Here is a 17,144-nt window from a genome sequence, read left to right as displayed (position 1 = left end):
CCTCAGCTATATTCAATGAAACAAGGATATGATATAAGGTACAATTAGTCGATGATATCGCTTCATCGGTTTCAAATTTGTAGGACAGAGGCTCAGAAATTCGCCTTCGGCAAAACCTAGGAAGGGTCTATGGCAACGACAGCGTGCGTTGATAGCATAGCGAAAACAAACAGATTGATAAGCAGTAGAGTCTCAAAGTCGATTCGGTAGAATCATCACCTATATATTATTCCGCGGTTGGAAGGTACACTGTAGTTGGGGTAGTATAGGTGCTACAGACAGAGGACCGATTTAGACTTATACTTTGCGGCAAATTGCAAGCGAGCAAAATGATTCGTTCAGTGTAACCTGTGCTCATAAGTAATTTATACATTCACACTACCTTATACATAATGACTTTTCGAGTAAACGCAAGGAAATAGGCAGGATACATGCATAACTTCGATGATATATCTTCAATCAGATTTAAAGTAACCATCGCAAGAGCAGTTGTCATCGAGCGCGCATTAGCTTCGCATTGAGGTATAAGGCGGTTCTACGCGAAGAGACGCTTGGTGTTGGTGATACAACGTGAGTTGAGACAATAAATATCCCAGGTCTATAGATTAAGCTTGGCGACGAAGTGGTAATCAAAGGGGAAAATAAACTCTGATCTATGTGACTTTTAGCAGCATTGTTGCAGCTAAATATTTTATTGATGCGTATGTTTGTCTGGGGCATCGTGGTTATTTTACCACGAGAGCAAATGCTACACCTAGTTGAAAAATAGCAACTTTGATATTAATTCAATTTGTAGCGTTTATTTACCCTAGATTTAGTACAATGATGTCACGTTTATATTCTATTTTCAACTTTTCAACTGACGAATCACAGATTGAGGTTCTGTGCTACAACATGAGGACATAACATGATTCGGGTTCGAATGTCAGTTCGCGCCAGGCGCGTTTGAACTTTTCAAACATTCAAGCAGCATCTTAGTATACGAAACGTATTCATAATTGTAAGCGAGGAAGGGTAAAGGCTCTATTTGCTCTTCAAGTTTATTTTACGCACACTCGCTATACCGCTACATCCATATCTCAAGGTTGGTACGAGAGAGTACGTTAGACTTTTTGCGGACCTTTTTTTGGCGTTGATTGTATGTGAGTATTGAATTGAAGATTGGACGCTTTCAACAAACGACATGAGATGGCTTAGAATCAGGATAGATTTGTTTTACCCATGGTATTCCGGATTGGAATGTTTCGATAATAATCAGCGATCATTTGCTGATATTCGTTTCAGATGGCATTTCGGTAAACAAATGAAAGGTTGCTGTTGGATGCAGCGCTAGGAAATTCCGATTGATTCCAATAAAAATGTAGTCATGGTCACGACGAAAACACAAAAAGGCGTGATAGTACTTCTATTTATAATATACGGTAAGTTTATTATATCTTTGATCGTGAACTATATGTAAAGAAATAATGCAATGTACAATGTGCAATTGTGCATTCAAGGAGTTTGATGTGTTCTAATTCCTTCAACAATTAAAATAGCGCAGAATGAAAATTTTCCGCTCAACGTGTACTGCACAAATTTCATTATCGTATTCTATTCATCTTTCCCGCCGTAATAGCAACTTTTTTTAAGTCGCATTCCCGAGAATCAAGGAACTATAATAGTAAACCAAAATGGCGACTTTGTGAATTAGAACCGGAGGGTAACTTGGCGTATTGCAAATATTATGTTGAGCCAGCATTTTCTTTCATAGGGTGCAATAAGGATGAATTCGCTCTCGCGCAATCTACGGTAAGTTTTAGGTAATATTCACCGTAAGGAAGCTGTATTATAAAAACAATGTGGATGCATATTGCATATTGTTTCTCGACGGACCGTGTATAAGCCGGACAGTTACTATATGAGCCAGGGTTCGCTAACACACGACCTGCGGCAGGATTTTTTCCAGACTACATCTGTTTCAATTTCTGTCGAGATGCTGACATGTTTATTCTGATTTTTATCAAGTATCGAACCCTAATGTTGGGCAAATTCGTTCAGTACCAACGATTTTTATTACTTACTGTTGATGATATAAATTTAAGACTGTAGTTTTTCATGATTTTTCGGTTATTTCACCTACGTTTCAATTTGTACACCTGTTGTATTTTGTGGCGACCGATGTCAGAGCAATAGCCTATTCGTTACAGTGGTCCTAATCGATGTACCTGGCTTTAATATTGATTGTTACACAATTTATCTGATTCATTACCTTTATAACTAGATGCTTTGATGTCACCAAATTTACATTACTCATCGTCAGTAACAACGTAGTTGGCTAGTTGCTCTGAATGACTCAGTTGCATGGAGTTCATTAGCTAGGATTGGTCACTGTCGTACCGTTACGGACGCTACATTTGAGGATTTCCTAATCACCAACAATTTCATTAATTCCGCTCACCACTGCGTTTCTGATCAAACCCAACCCTACAATGATTTCTTATGTTGCGTGGCAGAACCAAACCAGCGGAAATTTGTTGCAATACCGTCCGGGAGATATCTTAATCGCCGGTCTGATGCGCGTGCACAGACGAGGGAACGAGCTGTGCTCCGAAATACAGGAGGATGGTATACAGGCTGTTGAAACCATGAACATGATAATAGACCAAGTAAGACAGTATAAATTATGTACACTATTTTGTATTAGCATTCGATATAGCAGAAAACCGATGTGCTTTTTTTCTGCTGAATATTGCGGTAATGTAGGCTATATGGGATCCCGATTGCAACGGCCTTTTGTACAGGCGTGATCGGAGTTGTTGTTATTTGATATTCACGGTGTCTTGACATCAGTATCCCTAGTCGTGCAACACATATGTGTCGATACACATGTACATTAGGGCTGTTCAAAAATAGCTTTTTTTCCTGAATCTTGATGGTTACGTGATTAAATCGTTAGGTTGCCTTAAAAAACGACGCACACCAAATTTCAATTCATTCCAACCAATAATCGCGGATATCGTACAGTTTGAAAATTTTGAATTTACCCAAAGATGCAAAAAAAATTTTTTGTCAAATTTTTCTGTCAACCCCATGAAATTGTTGCGCTGTCTTCAGAGACGATGCAAAACAAATTTGACTCAATTCCAACCCGTAGAAGCGGAGTTATGTGAGTTTTTCGATGGTCGATGATCAAGGATAATCCCCGAATTATCGAAGAAAAACTCAAATAGCTCCGCTTCTACGGGCTGGAATTGAGTCAAATTTGTTTTGCATCGTCTTTGAAGACAGCAGCGTAACAATTTCATGGGGTTAACAGAAAAATTTGACAAAAAATTTTTTTTGCATCTTTGGGTAAATTCAAAATTTTCAAACTGTACGAAATCCGCGATTATTGGTTGGAATGAATTAAAATTTGGTGTGCGTCGTTTTTTAAGGCAACCTAACGATTTAATCACGTAACCAGCAAGATTCAGGATAAAAAGTTTGTTTTTGAACAGCCCTAATGTACATGTTCAAGTTCATATTCATTGACTGACTCCGCTTGACTGTAGAGTCCTGAAATCCTATTAGTTGTCACATCTACTCATATATCCGTATCCTACGCCCAAAATATACCCCACATGCCGTACGCATGTGGAGGTGTTTTCATTCAAATTGATATTACTGTAAGTTTTCAGTTTAAAAAACTGAAGATTACAACTTCATGCAACTAGATGTCGAATATACATGTAAAGGTTGATTGGAGATTGATAGGAGAGATAACTCATTTGAGTAACGAATAAAAATGGCGTTCCTTTGAATGAAAAGTATTTAAAGTCGATTTCATCTGAGTGACAGTTCTTCCGAGTGATAATGCCGATAATGGTCAATTGATCCAGAAGTAATTCAAGTTCAGGTAATGGCCCAATTCGTTTGAGTACTTTATTTGAGTTACATGCAGTGCATTTGGGTGAAAAATGCCGATGAATTGTTAGGATCGGGTGAAGGGTTATACCAGGGTAGGGTTGAGGGAAAATGGTTGAAAAGAGGTTTGGGTGTAATTCATGTTAGGGGATTAGTTAGCGGTCGCTTATAGGGTAATTAATTAGGGATTGGAGTGTGGGTTAGAGATATGCTATCATTATTGTTATGGGTTACACTTGATTGACTCAAATAAAACGGGCCGATATCATTTATGTTACTCAAAGAAATAAAACGGAAAAATGAGTAAACAATTCACAATTATGCCATTCAACTGAGCGACAGCGATCTTTTGTCGCTGAGTTAACATACAACCACATGCAACAGTATGGTCGCGTGCATAAATTTCGAGCGCGATTTGTACGAAACTTTAAGTTTTTCCTGACATAGGTTTGTTTTGAAGAATGTGTTTCATTATGCCGAAATGTTCCCGAACGTATTAGTTGTATCAATCGATACTAAAGCGACAAACGTCTCATTATGGTATAACTGTTCAGTGGTGTTCATGTTTATGGATATTATCAAATCAATGCAATTCCGTGTTGGTAGGCCTCTCTTGTAATGTATATTCCACCAACCACAATAAATGAAATGAATTCGGTATCTCGATGTGTAATAGTCACTTTAACTTCTGTCATACAGTGACTGATCTTTTGATAATTTTGCCCTTTTCAGCGCTGTATTGACCCGTGTGAATTCATAATTCATGATACATTATATTGTGTCGTGCTTAGATTCACACGAGGGATTATGTAAATAATTCTGCTTGTCAAGATCCAGGTCGGAGTCTCATTGTATGAGCGACTTGGAGTATACCAAGACTTGACGAATCTAATCCAATGTGTAGCAAGCTGCTTTGGTATTGAATTAATATTAGACCTATACGGTTATCAATTGCAAAAGTAATAAAGGTATCGTGCAGGATTTGTTCATGATTGTCAGTGTTTCGGGTTCCATGCCAACAATGGCAATTCTCTGTTTTCTGGTTATTTATAGTTCTCACGTGTATAGGATTGAGGAAGTCTTATTTATTGACGTGGTTTCAATGATTAATTAGGTCAACGATAACGATGACGTATTGGAAGGGATTAAGCTCGGAACTATCATGATTGATACTTGCGACGTGGACAGCCATGCATTGCGGCGAGTAAGTACAACAGCACACAAAACGTAGGATGTAATGTAATCCATTGCATGTACTCCATATTCGTTATTTGGATTCATCACATTGACCATCATGTGTTTACGACGAATGCCACGCAACTGATCCAGCGGTATCAGCACTGAGGCAATGCGCATAGATTCCCATTTTTGCAATCGCGAAAGACCATCCATCCCCTGCCTTCTTGCGCCCATGTTCGTTGTTATGTTTATAGTATAGCGACATACACATTTCAATGTGAAATACACCCTTGTCATTAGAATAAATCATCGGTGTAAATACAGATGAGAGATGATCATTGAGCAATGTGCAATTGCGCACATGTGATGTCCTGATCAGTGCTATGTTCTCGCCACCAAGTCAATTTATATGTTAAGCGTGAATTGTTGGTTTGGTGTCGTATTCTTTGAAATAAATTTAAATTCGCACAATAAAGACCAGTTCATACGGTCTCGGGTAGTTCTCCCGTTGATGGACAAGCCTTCAATGGCAAAACAAATTTAATTATCCCTTTATTATAAATTAATGTCGTCAAATTGCAATAACCGTTGAAATTACTGGTGATGTACTCGTTACGAGGACCATATAAAAAGTATAATATTGACTCGGAATACAGCAGCTTCCGTCACAAATGGGTGACATCTGCGCACATATTTGTTATTACTTTTGTAACTTACGATGTATTGTAGCTAGGCATCCGGGATAATAGCCAGTCGTTGAAAATAGCAAGCCCTGCAGAAGATAGAGGTATGGTTAGATCTCGGGTTAGCTTGGGGTAGGTTTAGGTGGTTAGGGTTAACTTGGGCTATTTTGTATGGTTCGCTATTGTGACAGTCGCTAATTCATTATATCTCGCCATTTTGAACGCGAGTCATATTTATGGGGTAAAGCCTTAATCATATTGGATATACGGTGTATAAGATTTACACTGATATAATCAAACATATTTTTTGTGAATGCATTGTTTTCCAATTCAATTACACGACATACACGCGGCTTGCAATCGTACAATGGTGTCAAGTTTCGCATAATTGTGTCCGTATTCGCCTATGACAATCAATGTCTTTTGACAGGTTGTGGTGGACATATTACCATTGATTTGGAATGTATCTATGCAGTCTTCGGGATCGTCCGGGCCACGACCAATTATTCCGACAGCGCTAATTGCAGGTATATGCCTATGATTTCTTATGATTAGGTCAAAAAATTGTGGCTAATTTGCGATATGATGAGATACTATTATACCGGAATTTCACCGTCTTTAACGAATCAATGACAAGTCGTTTTAAAATGGCCCTACTCATTGAACATGTGTATAATTTCGAAGTTATTTAGACCTCTCTAGAAACAATGTACCCACGGGTATATAATATATCATTATGCTCATCTAGTAATTAAACATAATGTTTCGAGCGAAAAATTAGATCGCGAGTCACAGTGCATACTTTGAGATAGCCGGCGATATTTCAAATTCGTTATGCCACTTCGTATGATGGTTAAATTATTGGTTTGCTCATCTATACAGATCTTTCTCGAATTTCTTTATATTGTATATAGGTATGTATGCATAGTGCATACGTAGTGTGTCTTTCTATGATCGTCTGTCCATCCCGTCCGTATTCCGTTCTCCGAAATCATGTGTTATGAATCATGATTCATTTCGCAAGTGTTACCTGGATTTACTGTGACATGCCTTTGAATGTCTTCTGTGGAATTCTTTCGGGGCTCGTGGTCATCCAATTCACGTAAGCGGTGTCTTACAAAATGCCTATAATGAAAGTGGGCCGAGCTAATCATAATGGAGATTATCGGCCAGGTGTAAAGTGACCAATACAGTCGAAACATCGCGAGGACTTGGAAATATTATGGGCGGATGCGCGTATTTCGGCATATTGTATCAACGAACAGCTCGACATCCACAGTACACGTAGCTCAAGCCTAGATATCGTATTATAATAGTCAATTCTATCAGGTAATTCATCCAGGTAATTCATCCATCCAACAAACTTTTGCACCCACGTCCTGATGCTTTTGGGGCTTGCTCGACCTTTCTTCTGTGATACCGGTGTTCCGTTTCAGGAGTCGTCGGCTCGGCATCCAGCGCGGTTTCCATTCAGGTTGCGAACTTACTTCAAGTGTTCGAGATACCGCAGGTACCATTTAACCTCATTCAACCTCACAATGTCCAAGTCCAAATTTAGGAGGGGGCGTTGGTGCTTATCGCCATCTCTTGGCTACATCCGTTGGCCTGATATCGATGGTCTCGGCCAGGCATAGACGAGTGTCTATAATTAGCCGATATAGTTTGGCATTTTCGTGCTCTTATAAGATAATGATGGCATGACACATGCCCCTAACATGCGTCATATTGTTGCTGAACAACCGTGAAGTTGCTATCATTAGCGCTACATTGCAGCGATGTAATTAACAATGCTCTTCCATCGGTTTTCATTTCTGATATGACGACAGCATAGCGATTGCGACGTCACAGTTGAACAGCGGTGCTTAAGTAAAGTTTATGCTTCTTCAAGCCAATTTGTGTGGGTGGCTGTAATATAATGAAGGTAAATTTACTTGGTGACTTGTAACAGCTGGTTTGAGCTTGGAAAATGTTATCTTGTGGCTCTTGCGAGACCCCGCCTACCACACTTCACACGCTTATACCCAGCTGATGTTCTCTAATATATATTATCTACGCACCTCAGGTGAGCTATTGGTCAACAAGTCCGGACCTCAGCGATAAACTCCGATACAAGTATTTCTTTAGAGTTGTACCGTCGGACACAAACCAGGCAAGTGCTTTTCCGTGATACAGTTAGCCGAAAATAACTTCTTGTCTGCTTCCGCGATTGTTACTATATCGCGCGATGTAAAGGAAAGTATAATATACCCGGCATCACTATCTAATTCCCTATATTTATAGCGACCGCGTTCTCACACGCAATTAAATTTGTTTCGTCACGAAATTATTCTCAGGCCGACGCTATGATTGGTTTTGTGGAAGGTCAAAACTGGAACTACATTTCCGTCGTTTACGAAGACGATGTCTACGGCGTGAGAGGATACACAGGTCGTTAGGTATACCGATTAGTGTGGTGTGTCGCGTTTCTGATACCGTGGTGTTTCAACAGTGATCAAGGAGCTCGCAGAAATGAGGAATATCTGTATCGCCTCGTCGGAGCCTATTCCCAGAAATCCCACTTCTGCGGACTTCACGCGAATTGTAACCCATATACTGGAGCAGAAAGCTGAAGGTAATGCAGCGGGAATCGCAATGCCAAAACAGCATCGATATCAGAGGTCATCTGAGGTCAACGCCATCTATCTTTTGGGGTATATGCTATTTGGCTTTGCCACTTCACCATTTACTCAAGTGAATATCCTTTAACACGATTTCCGTTTCTACCTGACAGCTTTTGAAGCAAAACTGCTTACTTTCTGACGCTCTGGATTTTGTAAAGCAGAACGGTCTCTTTGGTTTGGTCTGCAGACTTTTACGAGTGAAATTTTCACGACAACCAAATGCAATGGCCATGGGAACTGGATAGTTTATAAAAACGTGGCGCCTTTTTTTTATAAAGCCATTAGTCGTTTTGCGTTAGCCTCGAGTATGCAGCTTTCAATCTCAAGTAGCCACCTCAGATTGATTACTCTAAGCATGCGACACCCCGACCAATCTACGTTTCAAATCTTATTTGTCGAGTAGCATTAATTGATACCCCCACATTCTACTTCTCGTTGAAGTAGTTTTGGCATATCTTGAATAGCTACTTGTAACCAAGGCTGTGGAGTCGGAGTCGGAGTCGGAGTCGGAGTCGTGAAAACTATAATAGCTGGAGTCGGAGTCGGAGTCGGTGGGAAAATACTGACTGGAGTCGGAGTTTGTGAGAATGACCCTGACTTCGACTCCGACTCCGACTCCAACTTCTCTATCATGAAAACATTTGCTTTCAAAGAATTTTCAATATAATATTTATGTGCCACCAATCACTGTTATTAATAACCATACAGATCAGGTGCGGCAGCCCGTGGCACGCAGGCCAAATTTGGCACAGGAGAATGTTAGGTGCGGCCTGCGAGGTAATTCTCGAAATTATTTATGACATCAGGTACGATTGCAAGGCCAACCAAAATTTGATTAGCATGACCGCGAAATTTGATGACTAAAACAACAGTTCTGACGCATTGACGTATTCAGGGGCCAGCCACATTTATCCCAGATCTTCGTATATGACCATAAAGTAGAATATTTCATAGCAGATTTATTTGACTTGAAATTTTTCTCGGTACTTCGCATGATTCATTGTCACTAGATTTCTTGCATTCAGTATTTGAGCCCCCTTCTGAAAATTATAAATACATATTATTCACAGAATTGAGTCTAACTATATTCGCAATTAGGAGATAACGTGTCGTCCAACATGCGGCTTCGCTTGTGCACTCGCAGCGAGATCGTCGACAAAACATTTGCACTAAATGATAGAGGCATGTTCACTGATACCATCGATTTTGCTATGTCTAAACGTAGAATAATCCTGTCCTTGCCAAATGAGCCCAGTATATAGTATACAGATGCGACCCCCAATGTATGTTAGCGACATATTTATTGATATAGCCTAATTCAGTCGTAATCTTGCAAAAAAATTTCGTGCTTGGCGCGACCAGGGCCTGATTGCGCACTGCACAGTTGCATGACATATTGTTATCAATTTTAGAGCGTATTAATATAAGTCTGGTTTGCAATGTTACCTAATTCGGTTCGCTCCTATCGACGACTAAAAAAAGGCTATCAAACATTCCAGTTGCCCGCGCAATGGTTCGTAAATCTCAGGTGTCCCTTTCGCCGAAAAAGTTGCCCACCCCTGATATAGATAAAATTCGACATTACTTGCAAATTACAACTCAGTTGCAGAGGGGAAGAAAATCGCAAGATGCGTTTTCGCGATGCAGTCAAAATTGATGCAAATTTTGGAATTATACCATGATACTGTGACAGAGCAAATGCATCGGCTACTTTTGTAAAATTGTAAAAATGATGTAAATATGACCAAACGATGCTTCCCACTTGACAAAATTAAAAATATATGTAGTGTAGCTTAGCTGTTTGGGTCGAACAAATGATTAAGAAAGACTGCAAGTCCCAATCCTTGAATACTTGATTAAGTACATGTAGACCAGTGTTGGGATGACTCGAGTCATGACTTGACTCGAGTCAGACTCGAGTCACCTTTTTTGCATGACTTGACTTGACTCGAGTCACTTTGCTGAAATGACTTGACTTGACTTGACTCGGCGTATCAGAAATGTGGATTGACTCGTGACTCGGAGCAAAATTCACGAATCAATTTCAAGTCATCAAGTAATCGGTGTCGATAACAATCACTGTATCTTGGATATGTTTGGATTGTTCGCGAAACGCTTGTGTAACCCGTGAGAGCGACCAATCATTCGCTGACCGTGCGTTTCACCGAGCCTCGATTGTTCTCTCACAAATAAATCGACCGCAAACGAAGTGATCGAAGCTTATAGCTTAAGTTGTCGTAACTCTAGTATAGTAAAGTAATAGAATAACAAAATGTCTATTTCTGTTCTCTATTCTTACCTTAACCAAACCTCTTGTTATATTGAAATTGAAGTCGAATATAGTTTATATAGTCCTCAACTATTGGCGCAGGTTCGAATGGTAGCCTGTCATATCTATTTGTAAATGGGTAATGTATTGCATCTTATCAATTCGTTTCTCTATTCTATATTTTGGCTGGTAACTATAATCTGAGGCTACGCAAATACGTATATGTGAGCGATACAGTGCCTGCTTGTGTGTATGATTGACTCGACATTCGTTCATCGGTTCGGAATCAATGACCACTCAAACTGTATTCCAGACAGCTAGCAAATTGCAATGACGTAATCATGCCTCATACATACTTCGAAAAGGCAACTTGACTTGAAATGTGACTTGACTCGTGACTTGACTTGACTCGACTTGACTCGAGTCACCTCCAAACATCGAGTGACTTGACTGGACTCGAGTCACCTTTGAAAATTGATTGACTTGACTTGACTCGAGTCAAAATGTGCAATGACTCGAAATGACTCGTGACTCGAAGGTAGTGACTTGATCCCAACACTGATGTAGACTAGACATACACTGTAAATCCGCAAGGTCGTATTGAACACTTCATAACACTTTTTTCTGCGTACAGACACACTTTTTGGGCATATAAACGCATTGGGCCATTATCGTCGCAACGCTTCTGCGTATTTCTCCGTTTACATGTAACACTTCGCCCCTGCGGCTTATTTTCAAGAAAATTTATACTTAGTAATTTATCATCAATTTCGCATTCATAAACTATCGGTACGTTTGGAGATCACATTAAATCATAGTATATGTAAATAATATTACACACTTGACCCAACACTAAGTTTAAGGGTAATATTTCAATATACATATTTCCCTGTGACGCAGAGGGGTCACCACCTTCGTTACGGTAGAGCGCGCTCGATTTCAGTTTGGATTTGAATTGGTGGTTCGTCAGGCTTCAGGCAGAGAGTAGGGTACACAAAAAAACTTAGCGAAATGGATATATTGAAGCAGTTTCTGCTACCTGATGGCGTAAAGGATCATAACATCCATGTACTGTAAGGTATGAAAATGCGGTAAATGTTATTGAATATATGTAATGTGAGAATAGTCATAAAATGAACTCGTTTTGTCATTGCAGTAAGGTCGTTTGTTTTAGATGTTTTAGTAGGCTACTGATATCCCTTATTCATATGAATGTTCTTTAGATCTTTTGTAGTATATGATTCGTCTGATCTTATTGCTGGATGATCGAGCTTCGAATCTGATAATATACCAGGCTGCGACCAGGTCCAGTACTACGGTACTGATGGGAAGCTGCTACAGAAGTAACTTTTTTGACATATGGATGAAGGGATGTTCTCTCTATCCACACTGAAATATCCCTATGTAGGCGATTTAGTGGTCCATTGTGGACAAGTACTGCAACGTCAGCAAGTGAATGCCGGTATGACAGTCATGCAACGGTTTTCATTGTTTTTCAACTGCAACACATTTTACACTGTACTGTTTATTCCAAGTGGTAAGGTGTTAACTGAAGCGATTTTTTTTGACATGTCAAAATTTTGTCAAAATTGTACCGTTAGGTCAAAAATTGCCAAAATTCTTTACAAAATCAAAATTTTGTTGGCAACTTGCATTTTGTTTGTATCATAGATGATTGCACTGTCGGTGAACTTATCATTTTACAATTTACATCTTGTAGCCTACTTTATAGTCCTACCGTTGTAGACGGACCATCGTCTGCTCATTGTGAATCATAAACTGTCAAATGAAACAAATACTCAACGTAGCCTATTGCACTATCCTAACTGAAGCAAGACTGCGTGGGCATCGGTTCTTCTATTAGAAACCGTATGATGAAAAATTGCGATGTAGACAACTTTCTCATAATGAGAGAGAGAGTGCAGTGTACGCACAACTTTGGTGTTGCCGGCCAACAACTGCAGCTGGTGAACGTTCTTTCTTCATTCTAGCCAAGCTACTTAGTTAGGACAGACACTTTCTACCCGAAAATGTAGGAATGTATCTTTCGTTGTACTACAACAAATTCCTAATTATTTCTACCATAATACGAGATGTAACTAATACTAGAATTATTCATGGGTACAGATTTCGATAAAATAAGTTCTTTTTCATGTAAAAATTTGTCAATTTTCATGCTAAAAGATTTTTTAGGTCAAATTACTTCGGAAGAACAGACAGCTCTAGCCAGAAATGAAGATAAGTTCCGGTAATACAATTCTAACACTATGTGAGAAACAAATAATTTAAGTACATGGGGTCAAAATTAAGTTTTTCATCATCAAAATATGTGTGAATTTGAATTTTTTAGTCAAAATCTTACCTTTTCAGGTCCATAAAATCGCCCCAATAATAGTACAGCCAAACAAACAATCTTTTCAACAAACCATGGATCACAAGGGGTAGTATTTGTTTTGCCCAATCCCCAAATTTGACTTTTCTGAGTTTATTGTGATACGGTAACTGAACTGAATTCTATTTTGCAGGTAGTATGTATTGAACTTGGCACCTTTTTGAAATGCATTTGCTGTATGGAATACTGGTAAGCATCACGGTGTTTTGTAAGTGAACTGGTATATCCTTAGAGAGTGAATTTGATTCCGTTGCAATCGGTTATCTTTGTGATAAAGAATTTTATGAATGTTTGCTGATAAAATTTCACAAAAATTGTTAACAATCCAGGAAGTATATTTACTGTGCCAGAGTAAAATTGGTGGTAACGTCATGTGCAACTTTCCATTCCATTACTTAATTATTCTATGAAAGACACCCTTCTGTCACACACAACTTTTTGCAGAAAAAAAACAACTGTATCTAGTATGATATCTGCGTGATTACTGAGCAGTTCATTTGTATTGCGAATTTTGGCAACAAATATTTCTTTTCAATAGTCTTGGATTGATCCTCAAATTCGTTCAACTGATGTCCACTCTTTGAAAAGAGCCCCCTGGGTCTACCGTGCCTGCGCTTGCGCTATCAGACAATGTTGACAAGACGTGAGGAGTCGTTCGTAACGGGTTTTGTGCCGGCACAGTCATCTTATGTGATACAGACCTTTGTCTCAAGAACCCATGGATACATTTGATTATGTAAGCCTATTTATTCATTTTATATATCACCATTGATTATGTAATTTGCTGGTTTTTGCAGTCCTACTTTTCTTATGAACTGTCTCGCAGAGTAGTATACGGGCTATTCGATATGAGCTGAAAAAGGCTTCAACTGTGTACAGTGTACAGTGTACCCTGAACTGTGTACACTGAACAGAGATGTAGTTGAACGTAATGAGCTCGTGTAATTTGTACTTTAACTATTGCTTACTGAACTATAATGTGCTAGGTCAGTGGTTCTCAACCTGGGGGGCTGAGCACCTCTCCTGCGCTTCTGTAACCTATCTGTGTGGAATATTTATATTTACTTCTGCATCAAATTTACAATTTTCCTTTGGCATGTATCGTATTTTCTAGGAGCAGCATTTGGATTTGACCAGTAAAAAAAGAGCCGCCATGGCACGCCACGAATCAGGGACTAATCAAGCCTGGGTTGCGGCTGATGGAAAGAATATAAAAAATGCCCTAATGTGCAGGTAGTATGTATTGCAATTGGCACCTTCTTGAAATGCATTTGTTGTTTATAATACTTGTAAGCATCGCGGTGTTTCGTAAGTAAACAGGTATATCCTTAGATAATGAATTTGATTCTGCTGCATTCGGTTATTTTTATGAATGTTTGCTGGTAAAATTCCACTAAAATGATTAACAATACAGGAAAGTATGCTACTCGTGCTCAGTAAAATTGGTGGTAAGGTCACATGCAACTTTCCATTACAATAATTATTTGTTCTATGAAAGACACCCTTTTGTCACATACAAATGTATCCAGTCTGATATCTGCGTAATGCTGAATGCTGGTGACGTCATATTTTGTGATACGATTTTTGATGTACAACGTTCTTTCGAGTTCTCTACTAGTTGCTGACGAGTCTCAGCCAAAAATATTCGGGCTCATTTCAATATGCATTTACTATTCAATTTTATATTGAAGTTTTGCACCTCGAAGAAGCTGTTCGAATATTGAATAGTTCCCTTGTATTGCAAATTTTTGAAACAAGTATTTTCTTTTCAACAGTCTTGAATTGATCTTCAAATACATCCAACTGGTATCGACTCTTCGAAAAGACCCCCCGGTTCTACCGTGCCTGTGCTAACAGACAATGTTGATAGTGACGTGAGGAGTCATCTGAACGGATTTTGTGCCGGTGCAGTCATCTTTTGCGATAATACTTTTGCCTCAAGGACCCATGGAAACATGTGATCATGTAAGTCTATTTATTCATTTAATATATCCCCATTGATTATGTAATGTGCTGGTTTCTGCAGTACTAATTTTCTCAGTAACTATCTATATATGCGATATGAGCTGTAGAGAGGCTTGATCCGTGTACATTGAACTGAGGTGTTCTTGAATGTAAAGAGCTGGGGTAACTTGCATTTAAACTACTGCTTACTGAACTATACTTGGAACATCAAATTAAGATCATTTCCCATGTCGTGCTAATTCCAATTAATTTCGTTAATTAAATTTAATCAGGAAGGAAGGATTTTGAAAGATTGAGAACAATTACAATTACTGCAATGAAGGAAAAGTATTCAACACCTTCGATAAGATGTCACAAAGATTTTTGTACTAAAGACAATCAATGTGTCCTTTGTCTGGTATATTTTCTCGTCTCAATTCAAAGCAGCTATAAAATCTTAGAATCGAAGTTATATGTAAAGCCTAAGTCAATTATTGTAATGGAAATCCAAACCCATAGGAATAACGATTCTACTGTATTTATTTTCGGATCCTGTTTGCAATCAATTACATTTTCAGCAAAATAGGTTGATGAAGTCAACTGTCTTCTTCTCCAAGCCAAATTGAGAGACAAGCTAATATAATCCAAGACCCAAGCGCATGTCTTATTGAAACAGGTATCGTAATCTTTCTGTTTTGTGGACTATACAAATTTACATAGACCGTTCGTAGACGTACATAGACGTTCTGCTATGAATTTCATTCTGAGTTACAGTTCTGCATTCTCACTGTGGCCTGTGCGTCTGAATGTCAATGTAAATGTCAAAATGGCCGAATTGAAGAAAACGCAGACCTAATTCAAGATATTTTTATTAGTCGGTATGCGAATTTTAGTCCTTCTCAGTGATAGGATTTCACATGTACCCGAGCGCCTTACCTGCGCTTGTGTAACCTGCATGTGTGAAATATTTATATTTATTTCTGCATAAAATTTAGAATGTTCATAGACATATTCAAAACTTTGGAATTTAATTACATTTTCAAGGAGCGCAACTTGGAGTCGACCAGTAAAAAGAAGCAAACACCATGGCACGCCACGAATCAGAGATTGACCGATCCTGGATCGCAGCTGATGCCAAGAATATAAAACTGCTTCAGTGAAAATGGAGTATTCAGAAACATTGTTGACATTTTGAGCTACTATGCATTGGATTGTCATACCCTGAAGGAGTGGTTCTCAAACAGGAGAAAGCATTTGAAGGGGCGTGAAGCCGCTGTCAACTAAAATCTTTTTCGCACATGGCTGCTCCTACTTATTTCTCTGTGTATGTTCAGAATTTAATATTTGAATATTCTCTCATCAACAACTATTACCGTCACTGCCATCCAACCATCAGTTGGGATTTCTAGCGTTCTGGTTGCTTTTTTAAATTTCATGATACGACGATAAAAGGTGTGTGAAATTTTTTTGCTATCATAATGGGGCGTGTCCAAAAATGCTCAAGAACCAGTTCCCTAATGACTTTCATATTTTGCAGCAGACTGGTAAATAACAACAAAATCTTTTCTGTAAATCTGCAAAATTTGTATGGACTCGAAGAAACGATTTCTTTGTAATTTAAACAAAATTGATTGGCATTAACCTGATATAAATACTTGTAATGCAAGCCCTAGAATATTTTTGATGCCTAGTTAGCAGGCCCAATTTCATTAGGAGTAAAAAAATACTTTGTTACTTGTTTATAATACTTGTTTATCGTGGTAGTGGTAGTGGAACTGATACATTCATTGTTTGTTTATTTACAATAAAATTATAAATTTACAAGCCATAATTTGATCAGTTTTAAATAAGTTTTATTGATTTGTGTTGATCATGTTTTCCGTTAACGGACGTAACCAATGAATTTGATTCCATGCCATTGTCACGAAAGTTAAAGATACTAAATGATATTTTGTTATCATTATCTCTAATTGATTAAGCGAGTTGCATGATATTTGTAGGGAGTTTGATCTTGATCATTTGTGATGTTCGTGATTTCATGGACTATTCCGGAAACGGTTTCAACTGCTGATCTGAATTTATGAAACCCTGTCACAGCAGCTATTGGAAATTTCAATGTTTGCACGTATTTA

The 17,144-nt window shown here is 38.6% G+C and overlaps 2 protein-coding genes and 2 long non-coding RNA genes across 5 annotated transcripts in view; 2 read left to right on the top strand and 2 right to left on the bottom strand.

The window, feature by feature from the left end:
• The window catches only part of LOC145438922 (uncharacterized), a 254,138-nt gene that overhangs the window by 147,173 nt on the left and 89,821 nt on the right, over positions 1-17,144 (bottom strand). The window lies entirely within an intron of this gene.
• The window catches only part of LOC145438943 (uncharacterized), a 118,730-nt gene that overhangs the window by 50,499 nt on the left and 51,087 nt on the right, over positions 1-17,144 (bottom strand). The window lies entirely within an intron of this gene.
• LOC145438944 (metabotropic glutamate receptor 8-like) overlaps positions 36-17,144 on the top strand; it is a 29,561-nt gene continuing 12,452 nt past the window's right edge. The window contains exons 1-10 of the mRNA XM_080316343.1: positions 36-570; positions 1,285-1,421; positions 1,754-1,791; positions 2,496-2,648; positions 5,000-5,089; positions 6,178-6,274; positions 7,184-7,257; positions 7,810-7,896; positions 8,081-8,174; positions 8,236-8,358. Of these exons, the coding sequence (XP_080172469.1) occupies positions 1,367-1,421; positions 1,754-1,791; positions 2,496-2,648; positions 5,000-5,089; positions 6,178-6,274; positions 7,184-7,257; positions 7,810-7,896; positions 8,081-8,174; positions 8,236-8,358 (811 nt within the window). The 5' untranslated portion in view covers positions 36-570; positions 1,285-1,366. The remainder of the gene's footprint in view (positions 571-1,284; positions 1,422-1,753; positions 1,792-2,495; positions 2,649-4,999; positions 5,090-6,177; positions 6,275-7,183; positions 7,258-7,809; positions 7,897-8,080; positions 8,175-8,235; positions 8,359-17,144) is intronic.
• Positions 11,253-15,027, top strand: LOC145438942 (uncharacterized). 2 transcript variants are annotated; one of them, XR_013915056.1, is made up of 4 exons: positions 11,253-13,257; positions 13,607-13,804; positions 14,183-14,301; positions 14,844-15,027. It is a non-coding gene; the product is annotated as an uncharacterized LOC145438942 (long non-coding RNA). The 2 variants fall into 2 exon arrangements; XR_013915057.1 differs by lacking the exon at positions 11,253-13,257 and having other exon boundaries at positions 13,423-13,804.

This window comes from Botryllus schlosseri, chromosome 5 (assembly GCF_051294905.1).
Source record: "Botryllus schlosseri isolate E-star chromosome 5, Bs_hap1, whole genome shotgun sequence".
In the NCBI taxonomy this organism is placed as follows: domain Eukaryota; kingdom Metazoa; phylum Chordata; class Ascidiacea; order Stolidobranchia; family Styelidae; genus Botryllus; species Botryllus schlosseri.
The sequence above is the reverse complement of the archived record's forward strand: the minus strand, read 5'-3'. Positions and strand labels throughout refer to the sequence as shown.